The sequence below is a fragment of the Salvelinus sp. IW2-2015 genome, linkage group LG20, assembly GCF_002910315.2.
Source record: "Salvelinus sp. IW2-2015 linkage group LG20, ASM291031v2, whole genome shotgun sequence".
Lineage (NCBI taxonomy): Eukaryota > Metazoa > Chordata > Actinopteri > Salmoniformes > Salmonidae > Salvelinus > Salvelinus sp. IW2-2015.
In genome coordinates this window covers 71,163,298-71,184,202 of record NC_036860.1, presented here as the reverse complement: position 1 = coordinate 71,184,202, position 20,905 = coordinate 71,163,298, and the positions used below count along the sequence as shown (strand labels likewise).

Sequence of the window (20,905 nt, the reverse complement as noted above, 5' to 3'; positions counted from 1 at the left end):
TGTGCTGCGGCCAGCCATATCAACCATGTCATATCAGAGCATGCAGGTCAAGCCTGGGGCTCATCTGGAAGACTCTGCCCTAGTTTGGTTACTCTTCAGGTGGAGAGGTTTGCAGTGTTTTGTGCCATTGCTGTGTTTCTTTCTTCTTTTCTGATTGTTTTGACAGTGTGTGGTAACGGTTTGTATGCATGTAAATGCTTTCCAGATATTTACTGTCCTCTCATAGAGGAGCATCTCTTTTGGGGGTCCTCGTGGTTATGTATTGAAATAGTTTGGCCTTGGTACACTGGCAAGCGGCATGATTTGCGTGGATGTTTGCATCCGTTCATGGCGCTTAATAGCAACCATGACATGAACAGTGTTGCTTTGTTGAGCGTGCAGATATGACCCAGGAGCCTGGGTCTGTGTGTGAGATACAGTAACACACACAGACATCAGAGAGAGAGAGTGAAAAGAGAGATTTACACCAGGCAGGAATGAGCATGGTCAAACTCCTCTCATCTTTTGTCTTGTGTGCATGTTTCAGCCAATGACCTCGTGTTGATTCTCTCTCTCTCTCTCTCTCTCTCTCTCTCTCTCTCTCTCTCTCTCTCTCTCTCCTCTCTCTCTCTCTCTCTCTCTCTCTCTCTCTCTCTCTCTCTCTCTCTCTCTCTCTCTCTCTCTCTCTCTCTCTCTCTCTCTCTCTCTCTCTCTCTCTCTCTCTCTCTCTCTCTCTACTCTCTCTCTCTCTCTCTCTCTCTCTCTCTTCTCTCTCTCTCTCTCTCTCTCTCTCTCTCTCTCTTCTCTCTCTCTCTCTCTCTCTCTCTCTCTCTCTCTCTCTGCCCCACAGGCTGCTAGAAGAGGGGAATGCTAAAGGTAACGAACCCCTGCCCACCTGGCTCTCACGTGGCCTGTTTTATTTTGCCACACACAACCGGCTGATCCGTTGCCTATTGTACAGCCTCTGTACTGCCTCTGTGTTAACTGAGTGGGTGGAGAGAGGGACAGAGAGGAACACAGAGAGAGAGAGAGAGAGAAAAATAGAGAGAGAGAGGGTAACAGGCATAGTGCTGTGTGGCTTGCCAGAGATAACGTTTAACACAGTGACAAAGAAGAGCAGGTGCTCTCTCTCTCTTTCTCTCTCTCTCGCTCTCTCTCTCTCCCACCCCTCTCTTTCTCTCTCCACTCTCTCTCTCGATCACAGAAATGCCGACATGGGAGACAGGAGGTGGCAAAGCGCTCTGATCAGCACTTGTCTCCACAAGTAGCGTGTGATAAAATGGCTCAGCAGGCTACTATAATAGGCGTTTGTCATCACACTTCAGCTGATAGAGAGACAGAGAGACAGATCAAAAGGGGGTGGACAACACAGGGTCAGAAGGAATAACTGTTTTTTTCTCTCTCTATTTTCACTCAAAAACAACCGAATATATAAACACACAAACCTATATCAGCTAATAGTTACTGTATGACAGTGCGTTCGTAACACTAAACCTGATGAATACACTCTGACCTCTACTTACACTCAACCCCACTCCGGAGCTGCCTTTACAGAACATCTATAATAAACAGAACATCAAATAAATCAAGGGCTTTTATTTTTAAACACTCCACCAGACCCAGATGGGAACAGGGGGACGGTAGAATGTTGAAGTTCCTCGGTGGGGATGGATTTATGAGCCATAAAAGCATGCCTGAGCACCACACCGCCACTATAAAAAAAAATAGTCCCCGCTTGTACGCAGTAGCTGTCCAATAAGTTCTCTCTCATGCGTTCATTTGGCTGTCCACCTAAAATACAACGATTAAATGGCCATTGAGAGCGGTGTTAGAAACAACAGAGACAGTTGACACTCGATCAGCGTTGCTGTCCAACTGCCTGGTCAAAAGGATGAGCCGTGTGGTCACTAAGTTCAAGCCAGGTGAGAGGAGAAGCAGGCAGCTAGCGGTGCCAGCTGAGAGATAGTGGTGCCATGTGGCAGTGTAGTAAGGGCCAGGTGCAGGGCGATGGCCTCACGCGAAGGGATCAGTCACAGAGATCTGTCTATCGCATTTTATCGCAGTGGACTGACGGCTTGACTGACAGGCTTGACTGCTACTATGAGCAGGTGAACTGTTTTTGCCGTGTGACAGGGACTGTGAGTTTGCTATGTGATCAGTTGGGTGCTGTTCAGTTTTTTTTGTTTGCCTATTTTTATTTAGAGGGTTAATGTGTTTGGCAGGCTCAGTGATGCCAAAATGATGTCCCCTGCTGATGACACAGACAGACTCACAGGGATTTAGCATTTTAACACGGTGTGTCTTTGAGTGTGCATGTACTTAACTCTAATGTATTTGTCACTGTTTGCCTGACTGGATGTATATATTTAATGTCATGTATCCCCCCCCCCCCCCCAGCTGATGTGAAGACAGATGACAGAGCCAAGATGAGTGTGGCGGCCAAGATGTCTTTGTTTAAAGTAAGCACGCCCATCTAGCTCAGCCTTTGCTGTGAAACAGGACCCTCTCCCAGGACCCCCCTCCTGTTCCCTTGTACCATGTTGTCCGTCTCCATGCCTGATCACAAAAGGTCATCACCATGGAGACCAGGGGGGCTACACTGGGCTTATGTCGCACAACTGCACATCAACAGACACAACAGAGCCCATGTTGAGAGAGAGAGAGAGACAGAGAGAGCGAGAGAGAGAGAGATCTCATGTACCAGTCCTGGCAGCTGCTCACCTTACAGTCACGGAGCAACTCATGATGAGCCAGCAGGCTGGGCTGAGCATGCAGAGCTGAACACACCGAACGAATGTTGAGGAGTGTGAATGGCCAAACAGGTGCTGCTCTCTGATCCAGACAGGGCCTTGTATAATAGTACAAGGCCTAAATAAGACCAGGTATGCAGACAGAGTGTAGTATAGGACATACAGGAAGCCAGACCACAGAGTGCATGCAGGTGGACCTTTCTGGTCTTAGTCTGGTGGGTTTTAGTCACGTAGCGTAGCATCTGTCGAAACCTAGGTGAAAAGTTGCCAGGGACTATCAAGCCATGAACAGGCATTAACAGGTGGTTGTAATTAGCTCGCAGCTAGCTCCTGTCAGGCTGGCTGGTGGAGGGGGGAGGGAGGGCCAGGAGGGAGGGGGCTGAGGGGAGGGCCAGGGAGGTAACGGTACACTACTGAGGGAGCTCTGGTTACACTGTGACCTGCAGCCCTGGCATTCTATCCCTCTCCTCTACCTTCTTACATAGGCCACCCACAGCACCTTACAGATCCCTGGTTTATTCACCAGCTATCCGACCCACTTCTGCTGCGTACAGTACCGCACCTCCATTCAGATGCCAGGAAAGAGAGAGACTTTCAATGAAAGAGATGAAAAAAGAGAGGACATTTTTGTCATTTCTCTGTAATTTCAACCATGATATGCTCTGTTTGATCTAAGTGTTGATTATTCACCTGGCAAAGGCATTATTGTGCAACATGTAATGGTCAGATATTACGTATCAATTATCAACATACATGTTCTGAATGACTATTTCTCTCACTCTCTTTTTCTCTTCTCCCTATTTCTCTCTGTTGCAGGAGCTAGAGAAGACTGCAGCCCCCGCGGCCTCCTCCTTTCTGAAGCCTCGCTCTGGCAGCGCCACGTATGAACGCAGAGTACGCCGCGGCAACGAGCACCGCTCACTCACTCAGCCAATYACCTGTGAGGAGATGGTGGTGGCCACCAGGTGAGCAGGCTCAAGGGTCACACGATATATTGTATCTGTTGGCAGTGAGGTTTTGGCAGACCGTATGTAAAAAACATTGGCCTCTCACACATTAAAATTCCTTGCCCAGTGGGTTGTGGAATCCACATGGAAGGCAGGTTATGAGATCATAACTGATTAAAGTTGTGATACGGTTTATGGTATACGGTTTATGTATAGCATTCTAGATAATGCATTATAGTAAGACCTTTTGGTATGGTACCGCTTAGATGTAAACTCCCCTAAAGAGGGGACTAGCGTGCTTTTGGTACCGGTTCCTACCAACATTTATGCTTATAAATCGATTTGTGGACACCGTAGATCGAAAAGGCTTCCATTCAGCAGTAGCCCTAGTCCTCTTCCGCTTGTGTGACTCAGGCTGTGACATCACTTGAGGCTGGGATGTCCCGCCTACCATTTCATTCGCTTTTACTACTGTCCATCAACTCCTGGCTGAACACATCACAGCCACTGACAAAGCATATGACTGCAATCCGTTAGATCCTAGCGCAGCAGGGTTCGTCGCTCTAGCACATTCAGATATCGATTTATAGCCAATTTTATCAAAGTAATCGAAAATAATTCATAGATTTTAAACAAAAAACACTTTCTGTTTGTCATATTAATATGAGATGAAAGGCGATTTCATAACGACTTCAGGGAGCCAAGCTAGAACCCTGTGTGGTGTTCAGAAGGGTGGAGGCAGAAGTCTTAATCAAGAGAGACCTTAAGAAAATATGCCAAATTGTTCTAACACTAAACATACAAATATGTATTTTACAGATACAAGGAAGGTGAAATCTTGCAGTTAGTCATTTTGTAATTTGATTGAACTATATTTAGAAAGCATATCATATTTTCAAGCCCTATTCATACTGATTTGTCGAATAGAAAATACTGTGAAAATACTTTTTTTACTGTGTACTTGGGTTTGTGTCCTCAAAAGTGACTGCTCCTCAGGAATTTATACCTATTTTTACCAGTAAGGTGAGATTTTAATCTTTCTCGCGGTCTAAACATTACTAGGTATTGTTTATGGCCTTCTCATGATAAAATACAATTTTGGCTATGTCTATTTAGGCAGAAATCTACATTTTGCCATTACATTTAACAGGTTTAATGTTGCAAATATCTCACATTGTGTTCCACAGTTCCCGTCAGTCCGCATTTTAATTAACAGGGCTGTTTCTCTATTTAAACTATTCTTCCATGACTTCCATTCACCATCCATCTTCTCTTACCTATCTACCCCAGCAGCACCCCCCAGCCAGCGGAGTCAGTCGAGGCCCAGGCTGTGCAGGCCGAGGCGGAGGCGGTGGAGGACGATGCGAACAGTAAGCTGACTATGAGTGAGAAGCTGGCTCTGTTCAACAAGCTGTCCCTGCCAGGGAACCAGGGGGATGCTGCTCCCCATGCCCCCCCAGAGAGACGCAGGCAGAAGGGGGCACGCTACCGCACACAGCCCATCACCGTGGAGGAGGTCAGCCTGGTGAGTGGGGGTGGGACCAAGAAAGACATCCTCAGAGGAATGGAAGAGGGAATATTAGAGATGACATTGGCATTTGTGTGTGTGTTTTTCTTTAACTGAGAAATGTGGATTGTTACGTAGGTGATTCAGTGTGTGTGTGTGTGTGCGTGTGTACTGGACGTGAGCATGAGTGGGTGAATAAGTGTATGTATCCCAAATTGAATGTCACACTCTGAGCCTCTAACTGTTCTGAGCACTGGATTGATCAATAGTTTTATTTGATCAGTATCAAGCCGATGTCGACCATAACACTGTCCAGAGGGTAACACTACACTAGCGCCCAATTCAATCACACTAAAATTAGACAGGTCCAAAATGATGACTCGGAAATATGTAGTAACCTCTTCTTCTTATAGCTTTCATACTAATTTACACTATTGTGATGAGTAGAATCTGTAATCTCCATGTCTCTGACAGTATTCTCCTCGCTTTGGCCTCCCTCAGCTCCAGAAAGGCCCCATCCAGCTGCCCCCGCTGCGCCTGTCCCCCACCCTCTCCGACCGGCAGCAGGAGCAGTCCGTCAACCTGAGGCCCAGTGAGGTGCGTCAGGCCCAGCCTCGACCCGGGGCCGATGTGGAGCCTAACACAGGACCTGACCCGTCCCAGCAGGGCCTGCAGCAGCGCAGGGACTCTGACCCAGGAGAGATCAGAGGCATCCTGAGGAAGAGCCCCTCTGCAGGACCAGAACGGGACGGAGACATTATGAGGGAGGGCAGACAGCAGGACCAGAATGGAGGCGGGGAGAGGGGGAATGGGGTGGAAGAGAGGAGGACAGAGAGACATGATAATGTACCAGTGCCTCGTAGAGAGAGACCAGCCTCCTCTGCCCCCTGGAGACAGAGGAACAGGAACAGGAGGGAGACAGTGGCCGTGTGTGGCCCAGACAGGCCATCCTCAGAACAGGGTCACCCCCAGGAGGAGAGGCAGACGGACTCCCCTGGGAACACCTCTGGGAGAGACAGGTACACAATTAACACAAGAGCCAACATACAGGCCTTTTAAATGATGTGTTTGTGCGTGAACGTTAATGGAATGTTGTAACCCTGAGCGTGTGTTGAAATGTGTGTGCTGCAGGAGGGATCTCTATTGCTGAGTGTCATGGAAGGTTTGTCCTTGTGTTTTTAGGTGCGTGCGTGCGTGCGTGCGTGCGTGCGTGCGTGCGTGCGTGCGCGCGCGTGTGTGTGTGTGTGTGTGTGTGTGTGTGTGTGTGTGTGTGCGAGCGAGCATGAGCACAAGAGAGAGATTTGCATTGCTATTTCTTAGACCTCCCCTCTGTCTCTGTGCAGGTTGTCAGATGCTTCCAGGGAGGAGGAGAGAGGGAGCAGGGTATGGAGTGTTGGGGCCAACCCTCCTAGACAACACGTCCAGGTGACCTTGGCGGACCAGAGGAAGGTGAGACCAGCAGCCATCTTACTGGACCTCAGACCTCAGTCAGAGCAGGCAGCTACTGGGAATGGTGGGCAGTGGATAGATGCTGACATCACTGATTTTCATTGGAATTCTCACACGGACTGAGCTCATGTGTTTTGGAGCCAGTTGGTTGGCTGTTTATAGTTGATTTGGGTCTGCACTTGTGTTTAGCATATTGAATCTGTAGGCTCAGAATCCCAATGGGGCAAATCCAGTCTTAGCCTGGAAAGCAGAGCAGCGGACAGCTGTGGACACATCCTTCTCAGTCAGATAGATAGATAGATCCACCACAGGAGGCTCCCAGACAATCCCTAGTCCCCAGGGTCTGTGATACTATGGCTTGGCCCCAACACTCCATACCAGCCCAGCCCAGAGGAAAGGCCCTGTCTTCCACTTGTGATCTCTAATCCTCGGGGTGGCTCTCTGGAACCAGTGGGTTTAGTGTAACCTGTCAGTCAGGGAAAGAGGGGAGGATGAGGGTCACCAGGGGGACAGATCACAGGGGAGATGGCCTGGATTTGGGATGCATTTTAAAAGAGGGGATGCTGTCCGCACACTGCCCAAAAATTAAATCGAAATAGTATATTTATTTTGAAAAAGGTGCGTAGTGCCTGGCCAGGTAGGAGGAGTTAGTTAGCTGTCCTTTCTGTTCTTGAAGGTAGAACAGATATGTTGTGTGGGCTGGTTCAGAAAGCAGAGGGCTAATATGAGAGTTTGTTGTGGTTTTGCCAGTCCACTGAAACCGAAGGAGCATTATAACATCATTGCAGCTCTACACCAGCCGCCTATCTTACTATGGTATGTGTTTAATGTCATAGCAGCCCTACACCAGCCCCATATCTTACTATGGCATGTGTTTAATGTCATAGCAGCCCTACACCAGCCCTATACCTTACTATGCATTCAATCACTGAGAGCTACCTTGCGTTACTTAGATATGGGTGCAGCTTCTACTGATGCTAATGCCCAGGAATGGGCTGAATGGCTCTGAATGACATGGCATGTTAACAGATAGACTTAACAGATAGAGGCTTCCATGAACACCCTCTTGACCCCATTTGGCCCCCTTAGCTGGACAGTGTTGACACTTCTCTGTGTTGTGCTGACACTTCTCTCTTCACCCTCTCTTTCTCCTATTTGCCATCTCTTTTTATGCCATGCTCACTCCTCTCACCATATTTTGTTCTTGGCTTTGCTGACCACACCCCCTCTCTGCTCCAATGCTGCCCCCTTTAGGAAGACAGTGAGATCTCCCATGATGCACCAGCTGTCAACCCTCAGTGCTGGGTAAGCGGAGTGCTGGCTCTGTGGCACCCTATTCCCTACATAGTGCACCCCATTGCCTACAAACCTCTGTGTTTGGTTATTTCAACCAAACTTATAACCCTGCTTTGTTGACTATGCTGCTAGTCCAAGTCATATCAAATCTATTCTATTCTGTTCTACCCCATCCTGGGCTTATTCCTTTATCCTCCTCCCCTCCCAGGATCCTGTCTTTTCCTCTGTCTATTCYAACAGTACACCTCAATATGTCATGTGTTACAATCAGGTGAGTGTGTGTGCAAGCACGCGTTCAGCTGCGTGAGTGTGCAGTGTGTCCATGGCACGCCGTTGCCCCTCAATATTCCATTTAAATGTACTTGTTGGAGTGCTGTGATTGGAGTTGTGTTGATACTGCAGTGTAACATGTCGACGTAGCTCCCCTTCACATATCCTGTTTTCTCTCCCTCCTCAGACCAGCTCTTCCTTTGAGGCCCAGGAGGTATCCTCTCCTACCCAGACCCTCTCTCAGCCCCAATGGAGACAGAAGGTGACCCACACACACACACACACACACACGCAAACCCACACACACACACATACTGGTAGGTGTTACTGTTCGGTCGCTGATCCCTGTCTCTGCCCATGCAGCACGCTAGACCAGACGAAGAGGAGGAGCTGCCACAGGCGTCGGTGTCTGAGCGCATGAGAACCCTACAGGAGAGCGAGGAGCAGTGGAAGACCAGAGGGAGAGGGGCCGCCAACGACTCAGCCCAGTACACTGTGGCCGGACGCATGGCGAAAAGAGGTGAGGTTTCCCTCTTTCTCTTTCTCCTTTTTTTCTTTCTCTCTCTCTCTCGTTCTCTCTTTCTTTCCCTCACTCAGACCCGTGTGGGATTGTCCCGTTGCAGGTTTGGTGTCCCCTGTATCGGACATACACGAGACCCCTCCATCTCGCACTAAGAGACCCTCCACAGGAGCCACAGCAACAGCATGCCCATATGAAGGTAAAAATACCCCATCCACAAAAGAGAAAAGATGTCTGTGTCTAGTTTGTGATTGTAGATCCTCCTCCCTGACCTCTGGTTCTCCTCTCAACAGAGATCTCCAGTCACCCTGGGATGGAGGTGGAAGAGGACACAAAGCTGGACAAACTGGATTCCATTGTGGACAGGCTGAATAGTACGTCTTATTATCTATTTTAGGATGATTTGTCCAAACCTCAGATTAAGAGAGGAAGTCTATCCACTAGTGTCTATTGTCTCACTTCCTGTGTTTTTCTCAGTGATGCTTTGAGTATCCTAATGAAGTAGAATACCTGTAACTTCTCTCATGTTGTCCCCCTCTCCTCCCCCAGCCGCTCCCCAGGACACGCCCCTGGAGGTGACCTCAGTGGGGGTGAAGGAGGTCATGACCCCTGATGACCAGGAGACGTGTGGTGGTTTCTACAGGGAGGTGTCTCCCCACTCACCCTCTGCCCTCCCTGCTGGGGCTGGAGCTGCCACTGGAACGGACCCAGAACAGGACCTAAGTGCCCTCTGCCAGACCAACACACCCATGTGAGTTTGTTTGTTTGTTTGTGTGTGTGTGTGTGGGGGGGGGGTGGTTGTGTGTATGTGTTTACATGTACACTTCTATCTATTGTTGATTGGTCTTCGGTTGTGGGTGTTTGTGTCTTAATGCCTCTTTGTGGTGTGTGTGTTGTGGTGTGTGTGTGTTGTGTGTGTGTGTGTGTGTGTGTGTGTGTGTGTGTGTGTGTGTGTGTGTGTGTGTGTGTGTGTGTGCAGGCTGACATCAGAAGTAGCGCAGCACAGGCGGTCGGTGCGTCCGTCCCGTAGGACCCAGGGCTCCCGGAACCCTCTGCGTGCTCTGGCGGCCCGCGATGACATCAGACAGGACTTCATGGGAGAGAGAGTCACCATGGCTACCGTGAACACTAACAGGACACAAGTGGAGAAGAGTGAGTGATGTTAAAATATACCAGAGAGATATCTCTCTCTCTCTTGCTCCCTCTCTCTTTCGCTCTATATTTTTCACTCTCTCGCTATCTCTGTATTTCATTCATTCTCTCTCTCTCTCTCTCTCTCCTTTTTCAATCTGCTTATATACTGTTTCTGACTTTCTCATCTCTGATCTCTCTGTGCCATGTCTGTCCTACCCCTCAGTGGGCAAGAATTCCAACATGGCTAACTCAACTCTAGCAGGTCTGGCCAGTACAGAGGACTTCAGTAACGTCGATCTGCGCGATGTCACTTCCCCAGAGTCAATGACGAACAACAACAACCTGCCCATCAGCAACCTCATGCTCATTCACATCAAAGGTCGGTACAGATTGTTTGTGTGTGTGTGTGTGTGTGTGTGTGCGTGTGTGCGTGCGTGCGTGCGTGCGTGCGTGCGTGCGTGCGTGCGTGTGCATATGATTACGTTTATGAGTGTGTATATGTGCATATGTGTGTGGATACACACTCTCTAATCAACATGTGTGTGTGTCTCGTACGGTGCCAGGTTGGCATCATGTGCAAGTGCGTCTGGTGGAGCCCACAGCCAGGTCTCTGAACAGTGGAGACTGCTTCCTGCTGGTCACACCCACTCACTGCATCCTCTGGAGCGGAGAGTTCGCCAACACAACAGAGAAAGCCAAGGTACGACTTCGACACTACACACACATACTGACTGTCTACTCTCTATTCCTTGGCTAACTAGATCCCTGGCTTGTATTGTTCATGAGGGATTCCCGTTAAGCGTCTTATTCATCTGTAATTCAAACYATATATGACTTTTGAATAATCCCATTGAAGTACATTTTACATTCTACATTTAAACACAATGTGAAGCCACTGATTCATGTCAGTTCTAAGTGGTGATGATGTTTGCCTGTCTTCTGCTGTCTCTGTCCAGGCGTCAGAGCTGGCATCGTTGATCCAGACCCAGGGGGATCTGGGCTGCCGGGCCTGTGGGGTCATCCACCTAGAGGAGGGGGTCAATACTGACAACAGCCTGGCCTCTGACTTCTGGAACCTTCTGGGAGGAAAGACACAATACAGAGGTCGGACTAGAACTAGTCACCAACCACTCTGTCACTCACTCAGTAGACAAAACCATTAAGAACTGTACCAAACTACAGTGGGAGAACAAGTATTTGATACACTGCCGATTTTGCAGGTTTTCCTACTTACAAAGCATTTAGAGGTCTGTAATTTTTATCATAGGTACACTTCAACTGTGAGAGACGGAATCTAAAACAAAAATCCAGAAAATCACATTGTATGATTTTTAAGTAATTAATGTATTTTATTGCATGACATAAGTATTTGATCACCTACCAACCAGTAAGATTTCCAGCTCTCACAGACCTGTTAGTTTTTCTTTAAGACGCCCTCCTGTTCTCCACTCATTACCTGTATTAACTGCACCTGTTTGAACTCGTTACCTGTATAAAAGACACCTGTCCACACACTCAATCAAACAGACTCCAACCTCTCCACAATGGCCAAGACCAGAGAGCTGTGTAAGGACATCAGGGATAAAATTGTAGACCTGCACAAGGCTGGGATGGCTACAGGACAATAGGCAAGCAGCTTGGTGAGAAGGCAACAACTGTTGGCGCAATTATTAGAAAATGGAAGAAGTTCAAGATGACGGTCAATCACCTCGGTCTGGGGCTCCATGCAAGATCTCACCTCGTGGGGCATCAATGATCATGAGGAAGGTGAGGGATCAGCCCAGAACTACACGGCAGGACCTGGTCAATGACCTAAGAGAGCTGGGACCACAGCTCAAAGAAAACCATTAGTAACACACTACGCCGTCATGGATTAAAATCCTGCAGCGCACGCAAGGCCCCCTGCTCAAGCCAGCGCATGTCCAGGCCCGTCTGAAGTTTGCCAATGACCATCTGGATGATCCAGAGGAGAATGGGAGAAGGTCATGTGGTCTGATGAGACAAAAATAGAGCTTTTGGTCTAAACTCCACTCGCTGTGTTTGGAGGAAGAAGAAGGATGAGTACAACCCCAAGAACACCATCCCAACTGTGAAGCATGGATGGAAACATCATTCTTTGGGGATGCTTTTCTGCAAAGGGGACAGGACGACTGCACCGTATTGAGGGAGGATGGATGGGGCCATGTATCGCGAGATCTTGGCCAACAACCTCCTTCCCTCAGTAAGAGCATTGAAGATGGGTCGGCTGGGTCTTCCAGAATGACAACGACCCAAAACACACAGCCAGGGCAACTAAGGAGTGGCTCCGTAAGAAGCATCTCAAGTCCTGGAGTGGCCTAGCCAGTCTCCAGAACTGAACCCAATAGAAAATCTTTGGAGGGAGCTGAAGTCCGTATTGCCCAGCGACAGCCCCGAAACCTGAAGGATCTGGAGAAGGTCTGTATGCGGAGTGGGCCAAAATCCCTGCTGCAGTGTGTGCAAACCTGGTCAAGAACTACAGGAACGTCTGATCTCTGTAATTGCAAACAAAGGTTTCTGTACCAAATATTAAGTTCTGCTTTTCTGATGTATCAAATACTTATGTCATGCAATAAAATGCTAATTAATTACTTAAAAATCATACAATTGATTTTCTGGATTTTTGTTTTAGATTCCGTCTCTCACAGTTGAAGTGTACCTATGATAAAAATTACACACCTCTACATGCTTTGTAAGTAGGAAAATCGGCAGTGTATCAAATACTTGTCTCCCCACTGTATGTGAAAATCCTAATTAAACAACCAGAACAGCCTTTTAGGTAAGTAAGTCAGTAAACTAGTCAGTAAACTAAGTCAGTCAGTAAACTAAGTGAGTCAGTCAGTCAGTAAACTAAGTGGAGTCAGGCAGTCAGAACACTAAGTGAGTCAGTCAGTAATTCAGTTAGTCAGTCAGTAAACTAAGTAAGATAATTAAGTAAGTCAGAGAGTCAGTAAAAAGTCAAACTAAGTCAGTCAGTAAACTAAGTCAGTCAGTAAAACCTAAAGTCAGTAACATAAGTCAGTCAGTCAGTAAGTAAACTAAGTCAGTCAGTAAACTAAGTAATTAAGTAAGTCAGTCAGTCAGTAAGTAAACTAAGTCAGTCAGTAAACTAAGTCAGTCAGTAAACTAAGTAAGTCAGTAAACTAAGTCAGTCAGTTAGTCAGTAAACTAAGTCAGTCAGTAAACTAAGTAAGTCAGTAAACTAAGTCAGTCAGTAAGTCAGTAAACTAAGTCAGTCAGTAAGTCAGTAAACTAAGTCAGTAAACTAAGTCTGTCAGTAAACTAAGACAGTCAGTAAACTAAATCAGTCAGTAAGTAAACTAAGTAATTAAGTAAGTCAGTCAGTCAGTAAGTTAGTAAACTAAGTCAGTCAGTAAGTCAGTAAACTAAATCAGTCAGTAAGTAATTAAGTAAGTCAGTCAGTCAGTAAGTCAGTAAACCTTGTCAGTCAGGCAGTCAGTAAACTATGTCAGTCAATCAGTCAGTAAGCAAGAAACCAAGAAAGTAAGTATGCAAGCAACCAGTAAGTGACCATTTGCGTCTGTCTTTGTGTACTGTATGTGTGATCGTATATGTGTGTTCCCTGTAGGGGCGGGAGCTCCAGAAGAGGATGAGCTGTATGAGAGTGGGGTGGTGGAGTCTAACTGTTTGTACAGGCTGGTGGAGAACAGACTGGTGCCTCATGAGCAGGCCTGGGCAGCCATCCCYACTGTCTCCCTACTGGGATCCACTGAGGTCAGTCCCTCCCTGGACCCCCCCTGTGTGTTTCTGTGGCTTCTCATCCATTGCTGCCTTGGTGCTACATACCAATCAATGGGTTTTTAACTCAATACAAAAGATTATAAACTTGAATGCCATCTATCCACTTTCGTGTGATTTTCAACACTGACAGATAGTATCTGATCTCTGAATAGTTCTCTCTCTCTGCCTCTGTCTCTCTTTGTCTCTGTCTCTGCCTCTCTCTCTGCCTCTGTCTCTCTACCAGGCCCTGGTGTTTGACTTTGGCAGCGAGGTGTACCTGTGGCATGGGAAGGATGTTGCCCCTGGCGACAGGAGTGTGGCTGTACTGCTGGCCCAGCAGGTGTGGGGCGGTCCCTACGACTACAGCAACTGTAGGGTCAACCCACTGGACCCCACACATTGCAACCCCAGCATACAGCCGTAGGTACACACCACACATGTGCTTACATAGTAAAATACCTCATTTAAATACATACTGTTGTATTCATTGACACATTATGTGTGCGATTTGTGTACAGGCAAGGTGAAAGACGGCCCGGCTGGGCTCTGTTTGGCTGTGTCTCTGAGCACAAGGAGACAGCCCTCTTCAGGGAGAAGTTTCTGGACTGGGCTGGAGATAAGGAGGAGACCGCTGCAATGGTGGTGGAGGAGGCACAGGTTAGTTAGAGAAAGATCAAATCGAATCAAATTGTATTTGTCACATGCGCTGAATACAACAGCTGTAGACACCTTACCGTGAAACGCTTACTTATCAGCCCTTAACCAACATGACGTTGTAAGAAAAAATGGTTAAGAAAATATTTACTATATAAACTAAAGTTAAAAAAAATATTTAAAAAGTAACAATAAAATACTAATAACGAGGCTATATACAGGGGGTACCTGTCCCGAGTCAATGTGCGAAACACATGACTCAAAGCCAAATAGGACCCATCCTGTATAGATTCAGAGTGACTGTGAGAAAGATGCCTGGTCTTTGACCGTATTTCTCCTCTCCCTTCCTCTCTCTACTGTGTCTCTCTGTGCAGACTGCCATGCCAGTGTTGCCCCAGCAGAGCCCCCTGCCCCAGCAGCCCCAGCAGCAGTTAGAGTCTGTGTCTCTGTGTGCGTGTGATGCCAAGGCACTGGTGGCAGGGCAGGGGGTGGCGGTGCCAGGGGACGGGGTGGTCCCTACAGTCCTGGAGGGGTTGGACGTTCAGAGGGGGTATGGTGTCGTACCCCTGGAGGACGGGCGGCAGGTGGAGCTGAGCACTGTTGCCGTGGATACCTGGCACATTCAGGAGTTTGAGGACAGCGAGGCCCAGCTGGAGAGCCCAGGGCAGCTGCATGAAGGAGACACATACCTGGTCCGCTGGACCTATACTCTCAGCCCAGCGGATCAAAGCGGGGAGCCTGGGAGGGAGTGCTCTGCTGTCTTCATCTGGCAGGGCCGGCACTCCAGTATCAATGGGCGAGGCGCGTCTGCACTCACGAGTCATGAGGGAACACAGGTGGGTGGTTCTTCCATCTACACTCTTAAACCACCCATAGCCTCAGTTAAAACCATAGAATCACGTATAGAACATGCAAATGATAGGATGTCTATGGTTAAACCTGCCTAGCATTTCAGAGGCCTGCGTTTAAACCAGTGTTATTGCTGAGAAGGATGCCTTTGGTTGTTGAGTACCGTAGGCTCTCTGACTGATGTTCCTACCCGTGTTGTTGTTGTTGCCCTGTTGAAGGTGATGGTGCCTCAGGGGCAGGAGCCTCCATGTTTCCTTCAGCTTTTCCAGGGAGGTCTGGTCATCCACAAAGGCTGCCGAGCGGACACCACCAACAACACAGGTGGGATATTACCTTGGCCTTACCTCCTCTAATTTAGGCGGGGTGTGTGTCTGGTTGTGTGTCTATGTGTTGTGTGTAGACCTGTGTTCCTAACTGCACTCTCACTATGTCCTGTAGGAGTCTGGCGTCTGTTCTGTGTGCGTGGGGAGCTGCCTGAGGAGGCCAGTCTGTTGGAGGTGGACTGTAGCTGTGGCGGCCTGCGCTCCCGAGGTTCTCTCATACTGCTCAACAGTCAACAGGGGGCGCTCTACCTGTGGCATGGCTGTAAGGCCCACGCCAGCTCCCGGGAGGCRGGCAAGAGGGCTGTGGAGCGACTCACTCGGATGTAAGTCTCACTTCATGGATGTGTTCCTGTGCTTCTGTATGTATTAATTTGTTGGAATGCAACAGTATTAATACGTGGGTATGTGTGCTTTCTGCTGTCTGTGTGTTAGGTGCCCTCCTGAACTGGGCCTCAGCAGTGATAGCCCTTTGAGGGTGCAGGAAGTGGAGGAAGGGGCGGAGCCTGTGGAGTTTGGGAACGCTATTGGGCAGCAGGACAGGAAGGCCTATGACTGCATGCTACAAGGTACACACCCCTCAGCTCCTGTTCATACCTGAACAAAACACACCTTGACATACAGTGCCGTGAAAAAGTATTTTCCCCCTTTCTAATTTTCTCTACTTTTTGCATATTTTTGATACCGAATGTGATCAGATCTTCAACCAAAACCTAATATTAGATAAAGGGAACCTGAGTGAACAAATAACACAACAATGACATACTTATTTCATTTATTTAATGAACAAAGTTATGCAACACCCAATGCCCCTGTGTGAAAAAGTAGTTGCCCCCTTTACACTCAATAACTGGTTTTGCCACATTTAACCACAATGATTCCAACCAAACGCTTCCCGTAGTTGTTGAACAGTCTCTCACATCGCTGTGGAGGAACTTTGGCCCACTCTTCTATGCAGAACTGCTGTAACTCAGCGACATTTGTGGGTTTTCAAGCATGAACTGCTCCTTTCAAGTCCTGCCACAACATCTCAATTGGGATTAGGTCTGGACTAGGCCATTCCGAAATGTAAAATTTGTAGCTTTTTAGCCATTTTCATGTAGACTTGATTGTGTGTTTTGGATCATTGTCTTGCTGCATAGCTCATCTGCCCCTCAGCTTCAGCTCAGAGACTGAGATGCTCCTGTAGAATTCTCTGATACGGAGCAGAATTCATGGTTCCTTCTATTAAGGCAAGTCGTCCAGGTCCCGAGGCAGCAAAGCATCCCCAAACCATCACACTACCATCACCATGCATGACCTTTGGTATGAGGTTCTTACTGTGGAACGCAGTGTTTGCTTTTCGCCAGGCATAATGGAACCCATGTCGTCCAAAAAGTTCTACTTTTGAATCATCTGTCCATAGAATATTCTTCCTACTGTGTGCATCAGTTACCTGACGTGGAATAGAGTTCCACGTAGTCATTCAGGCCATCCGTCTGTGAGCTGAAGCTGAAGTGCAGCTGGGTCATGCAGCAAGACAATGATCCAAAACACACAATCAAGTCTACATGAAAATGGTTAAAAAGCAACAAATTTGAAGTTTTGAAATGACCTAGTCAAAGTCCAGACCTAATCCCAATTGAGATGTTGTGGCAGGACTTGAAATGAGCAGTTCATGCTTGAAAACCCACAAATGTTGCTGAGTTAAAGAAGTTCTGCATGGAAGAGTGGGCCAGATATCCTCCACGGCGATGTGAGAGACTGATCAACAACTACAGGAAGTATTTGGTTGGAGTCATTGCAGCTAAAGGTGACACAGCCAGTTATTGAGTGTAAGGGGGCAATTATTTTTTCACAGAAATGAATTGGGTGTTGCATAACTTCGTTCATTAACTAAATGAAATAAGTATGTCATTGTTGTGTTATTTGTTCACTCAGGTTCCCTTTATCTAATATTAGGTTTGGGTTGAAGATCTGATACCATTCAATATCAAAAATATGCAAAAGTAGAGAAAATTACCAATGGGGCAAATACTTTTTCACGGCACTGTATTTAATGGAATACCTGAAAGTTCAGAATAACCTGAACAGATACCCCAGCCCAAATGTCTTCTTTTTAAATGATGTGGTGGTTCATTTCTTTACTATCAAATGAGGAGAGACAAACTTATCACACAAGTCAGAGTTATACTATAAACTAAATCTTTATTCACTTATTAGTAAGAGAGCAGGTCAATACAACACACACATATAAAGTGAATCGATTGAGTGCACTACATTATTGATGACTGGTCGACGAATCACCCTCAGATGATTCGTTGAGAGCCTCGAGACAAAAGTACAAAGGTCTTTTTATAGCCAAGATACACCCCCTTCAGGCTACATGACAAACAACAGATGTATGGAATGGGTCACAAGGTTAAGACTAGTATGAAAGATACTTAGAATTCACAGCAGACTCATTGTGTAGAGACCAGGGTCTCGCCCTGGGGTCATCTCTCCCTGGTACCTTATAGAACAGAAACATTAACTCATGCTCTGGAATGCGGTATCACCCAAAGACATCGTAAATCTTCCAGAGGCCCATCCTCAGTAGAGCACACACAGATGAGTGATCTAACAACCCCTTATTCTATTGTATTAAACAACCCTTTGATGCAATTACAGCATTATAACATAATCTTGTCATTTCTGTTCTGACAATGAACACACAAATGACTAATGTAAGAAGGTATACACCAGCTGAACTTCTCTGAGTGCTGGAAGGTTGAGAGGTTGATGTGATGAGATGCTGTGTGTTGTTATCGCTCAGATCCAGGGAAGTATAACTTCACGCCACGCCTCTTCCATCTGAGCACCCGTTCCGGAAACTTCCAGGGGGAGGAGCTGCAGAGCCCTGCCCGGTTGCCAGGGGTTGTCATGGCAATGCCCTTTGTCCAGGAGAGCCTGTACTTTGTGCCACAGCCAGGTGAGTGTCCGCTCAATGCCCAAACACACACGTATGCACGCAGGCACTCATAAACACAACTTCCATTGTTATCACAGGGACTTGAGGTACAAAACACTCACCTAATATCCCTCCTTTTCTTTCCCTTTCTCACTGTTTCTCTGCCCTCTCTCTCTCCCTCTCACTCTCTAACTCTCTCTCCCTCTCACTCTCTAACTCTCTCTCCCTCCCTCTCCCTCTCCCTCTCACTCTCTCAATTCAATTCAATTTGCTTTATTGGCATGACGTAACAATGTACATGTTGCCAAAGTTTATTTTGAATATTTACCATATTAAAATAATAAGAATCAAAATTGTTAACGGGACAACAGTGACAACAATAACCAAGAGTCAAAATAACCATACATTGAACAATAACAAAAAGCACACAGTAGAGGACATGTGCAGGTTGATTGGTCTGTCAGACACTGTCCCTCATCTTATGGCAGGCAGCAATGTAGTGCGCTGCCAACCCACAGCTCTCTGCATCCTCCCCTAACAGGACGGGTAGCCTATTCTCATCAGTGAGGTCTTTGAAACCTTGAATAAGGGTTTCAAATTTGGGGAAATTACACTCTAATTGTTTTACATTTTTTACATTTTGTCAGGAAATGCAGCTCTGTCTCAGGTTCTGCTGTTGTGCAGTGTTGCACAGCCTTTTCTCTACAGGGAGCCAGGTTTTCCTGTGTCTACCCTTCTCAATGGCAAGGCTGTGCTCACTGAGCCTGTACTTTGTCAAGGTTTTTCTAAGGTTTTGATCAGTAACCATGGGCAAATATTTAGCCACGGTGTACTGTCGATTTAGGGCCAGATAGCACTGCATTTTGCTTTGTGTTTGTGCTTGTGTTTCCCAATAAGCAATGTAGTTTTGTTTTGACTATGTTGTAATTTGTTTTATTCTGATTGATTGGATGTTCTGGTCCTGAGGCTTCAGTGTGTTAGTAGAACAGGTTTGTGAACTCAGCCCCAGGACCAGCTCTCTCTAACTCTCTCTCGCTCTCCCTCTCATTCTCTCTCCCTCTCTCTTTCTCTCTCTCTCTCTCTCTCTCTCTCTCTCTCTCTCTCTCGCTCTCGCTCTCGCTCTCGCTCTCGCTCTCGCTCTCTCTCCCTCTCTCTCTTATCCCTCTCCAGCCCTGTTCCTGCTGGATAACTGTATGGAGCTGTATCTGTGGCAGGCAGGTGAACCTGAGGACAGTGAGACCGCTGGCTCAGCCTGTATCCGCTGGGCTAACGAGAGAAGGTGTGCCATGCAGACAGTGCTCCAGTACTGCAAAGGTGAGAGCAAGTAGACAAAGCAAGGCAGCTAATAGAATAGTTGATTGTTTAGATCAGGGGTATATAAATCTTACCCCATGTGGTCCAGAGTACTGCTGGTAATTGCACCGACCTGGTGTCCTAGGTCCAAATCAGTCCTTGATTAGAGGGGAGGAATAAGTAGAGGAAGTAAAAATACAGAGGAAGTGGCTTCGAGGTCCAGATTTTAATCTGAGGTGTTTATATGGCTGTTGGTCATTATCAGGAGTGTGTTGGGGATGTGCTGTAGTTAGGGGTTAAGTTGTTCTGTGGTTCTCTGACGGTTTTGCGGTGTGTTGTTTTAGAGAGGAACCCGAGGCGCCCCCTTCAGGCCTACCTCATCCAGGACGGAGCAGAACCCCTCACCTTCACCAACGTTTTCCCCCGCTGGGAGAAGAGACCCACACCCACCACACAGGTACAGGAAAAGAGGACTATTCGTCGTCCTCCTCACAATCACTATCATTATCAATAATAGCATCTGTACACATCAGTAGCATCATCGGTAATAACTTCACAAAACAGCAGTAAACCCAGTTCAGTATTATCTGGTTGGGGTAAAGACTGCTGTGTCATAGAAGCACCACGGTCTTTGTCTTTCAAAGTCAGGTACGTTTTACATTTAGATATGCTGACTTGTGAATGCTGTTGTCCAGGGGGAGGCCGGGCGGGTCAAGCTGACCTTGGTGCAGGACGCCCTGGCCCAGCTCAGTAAGACCCAGTACCCCCTAGAGGAGCTGCTGCAGACCCCTCTGCCAGAGGGAGTGGACCCCCAGCGCCTGGAGATATACCTCTCCGACCACGACTTCCAGGTTGACACACAAACACGCCAGTTCTGTGTGGCTCAGTTGGTAGAGCATGACCCTTTGCAACGTCAGGATAATGGGTTTGATTCCCACTGGTGCCACTCATATGAAAGTGTATTCACGCTTTGGATACATTTGTCTGCTGAATGTCATGCACAGTATTATGACGTTATGTAAAACAGAGTGCAGCTACACCTGACAGCCACTAGGGCGCACCACTAACGTCTTAATGATGGCTGTGGTCTGATATGGCCAATTGAAATGTCTTCTTGTGTGGTCGTCTCCAGCTGATAAAAACAGATGTTTTATTGAGAGAAAATGTGACTGAATATGTTTCTATGGAAATATATTTCACAAAACGTTCATCCCTAAGACCAGTGGATGCTTGCTTTTCTCCAGTATTC

At 47.3% G+C, this 20,905-nt stretch overlaps 1 protein-coding gene across 9 annotated transcripts in view; it reads left to right on the top strand.

Moving 5' to 3' along the window:
- Positions 1–20,905, top strand: part of svilc (supervillin c) — a 30,714-nt gene that overhangs the window by 9,100 nt on the left and 709 nt on the right. For 4 of the 9 annotated variants that reach the window (XM_024011589.2, XM_024011588.2, XM_024011581.2 and 1 more), the window contains 28 exons: positions 830–855; positions 2,377–2,438; positions 3,546–3,694; positions 4,967–5,201; positions 5,685–6,202; positions 6,527–6,632; positions 7,887–7,937; positions 8,137–8,199; positions 8,386–8,460; positions 8,562–8,718; positions 8,822–8,917; positions 9,012–9,092; positions 9,268–9,469; positions 9,698–9,870; positions 10,076–10,231; positions 10,416–10,552; positions 10,809–10,956; positions 13,460–13,605; positions 13,856–14,031; positions 14,130–14,268; positions 14,640–15,101; positions 15,333–15,435; positions 15,553–15,760; positions 15,870–16,003; positions 18,229–18,384; positions 19,534–19,677; positions 20,001–20,113; positions 20,352–20,507. In XM_024011589.2, coding sequence (XP_023867357.1) covers positions 830–855; positions 2,377–2,438; positions 3,546–3,694; positions 4,967–5,201; positions 5,685–6,202; positions 6,527–6,632; positions 7,887–7,937; positions 8,137–8,199; positions 8,386–8,460; positions 8,562–8,718; positions 8,822–8,917; positions 9,012–9,092; positions 9,268–9,469; positions 9,698–9,870; positions 10,076–10,231; positions 10,416–10,552; positions 10,809–10,956; positions 13,460–13,605; positions 13,856–14,031; positions 14,130–14,268; positions 14,640–15,101; positions 15,333–15,435; positions 15,553–15,760; positions 15,870–16,003; positions 18,229–18,384; positions 19,534–19,677; positions 20,001–20,113; positions 20,352–20,507 — 4,372 coding nt within the window. The remainder of the gene's footprint in view (positions 1–829; positions 856–2,376; positions 2,439–3,545; positions 3,695–4,966; positions 5,202–5,684; positions 6,203–6,526; positions 6,633–7,886; positions 7,938–8,136; positions 8,200–8,385; positions 8,461–8,561; positions 8,719–8,821; positions 8,918–9,011; positions 9,093–9,267; positions 9,470–9,697; positions 9,871–10,075; positions 10,232–10,415; positions 10,553–10,808; positions 10,957–13,459; positions 13,606–13,855; positions 14,032–14,129; positions 14,269–14,639; positions 15,102–15,332; positions 15,436–15,552; positions 15,761–15,869; positions 16,004–18,228; positions 18,385–19,533; positions 19,678–20,000; positions 20,114–20,351; positions 20,508–20,905) is intronic. The other 5 variants (XM_024011583.2, XM_024011585.2, XM_024011584.2 and 2 more) reach the window with 5 other exon arrangements.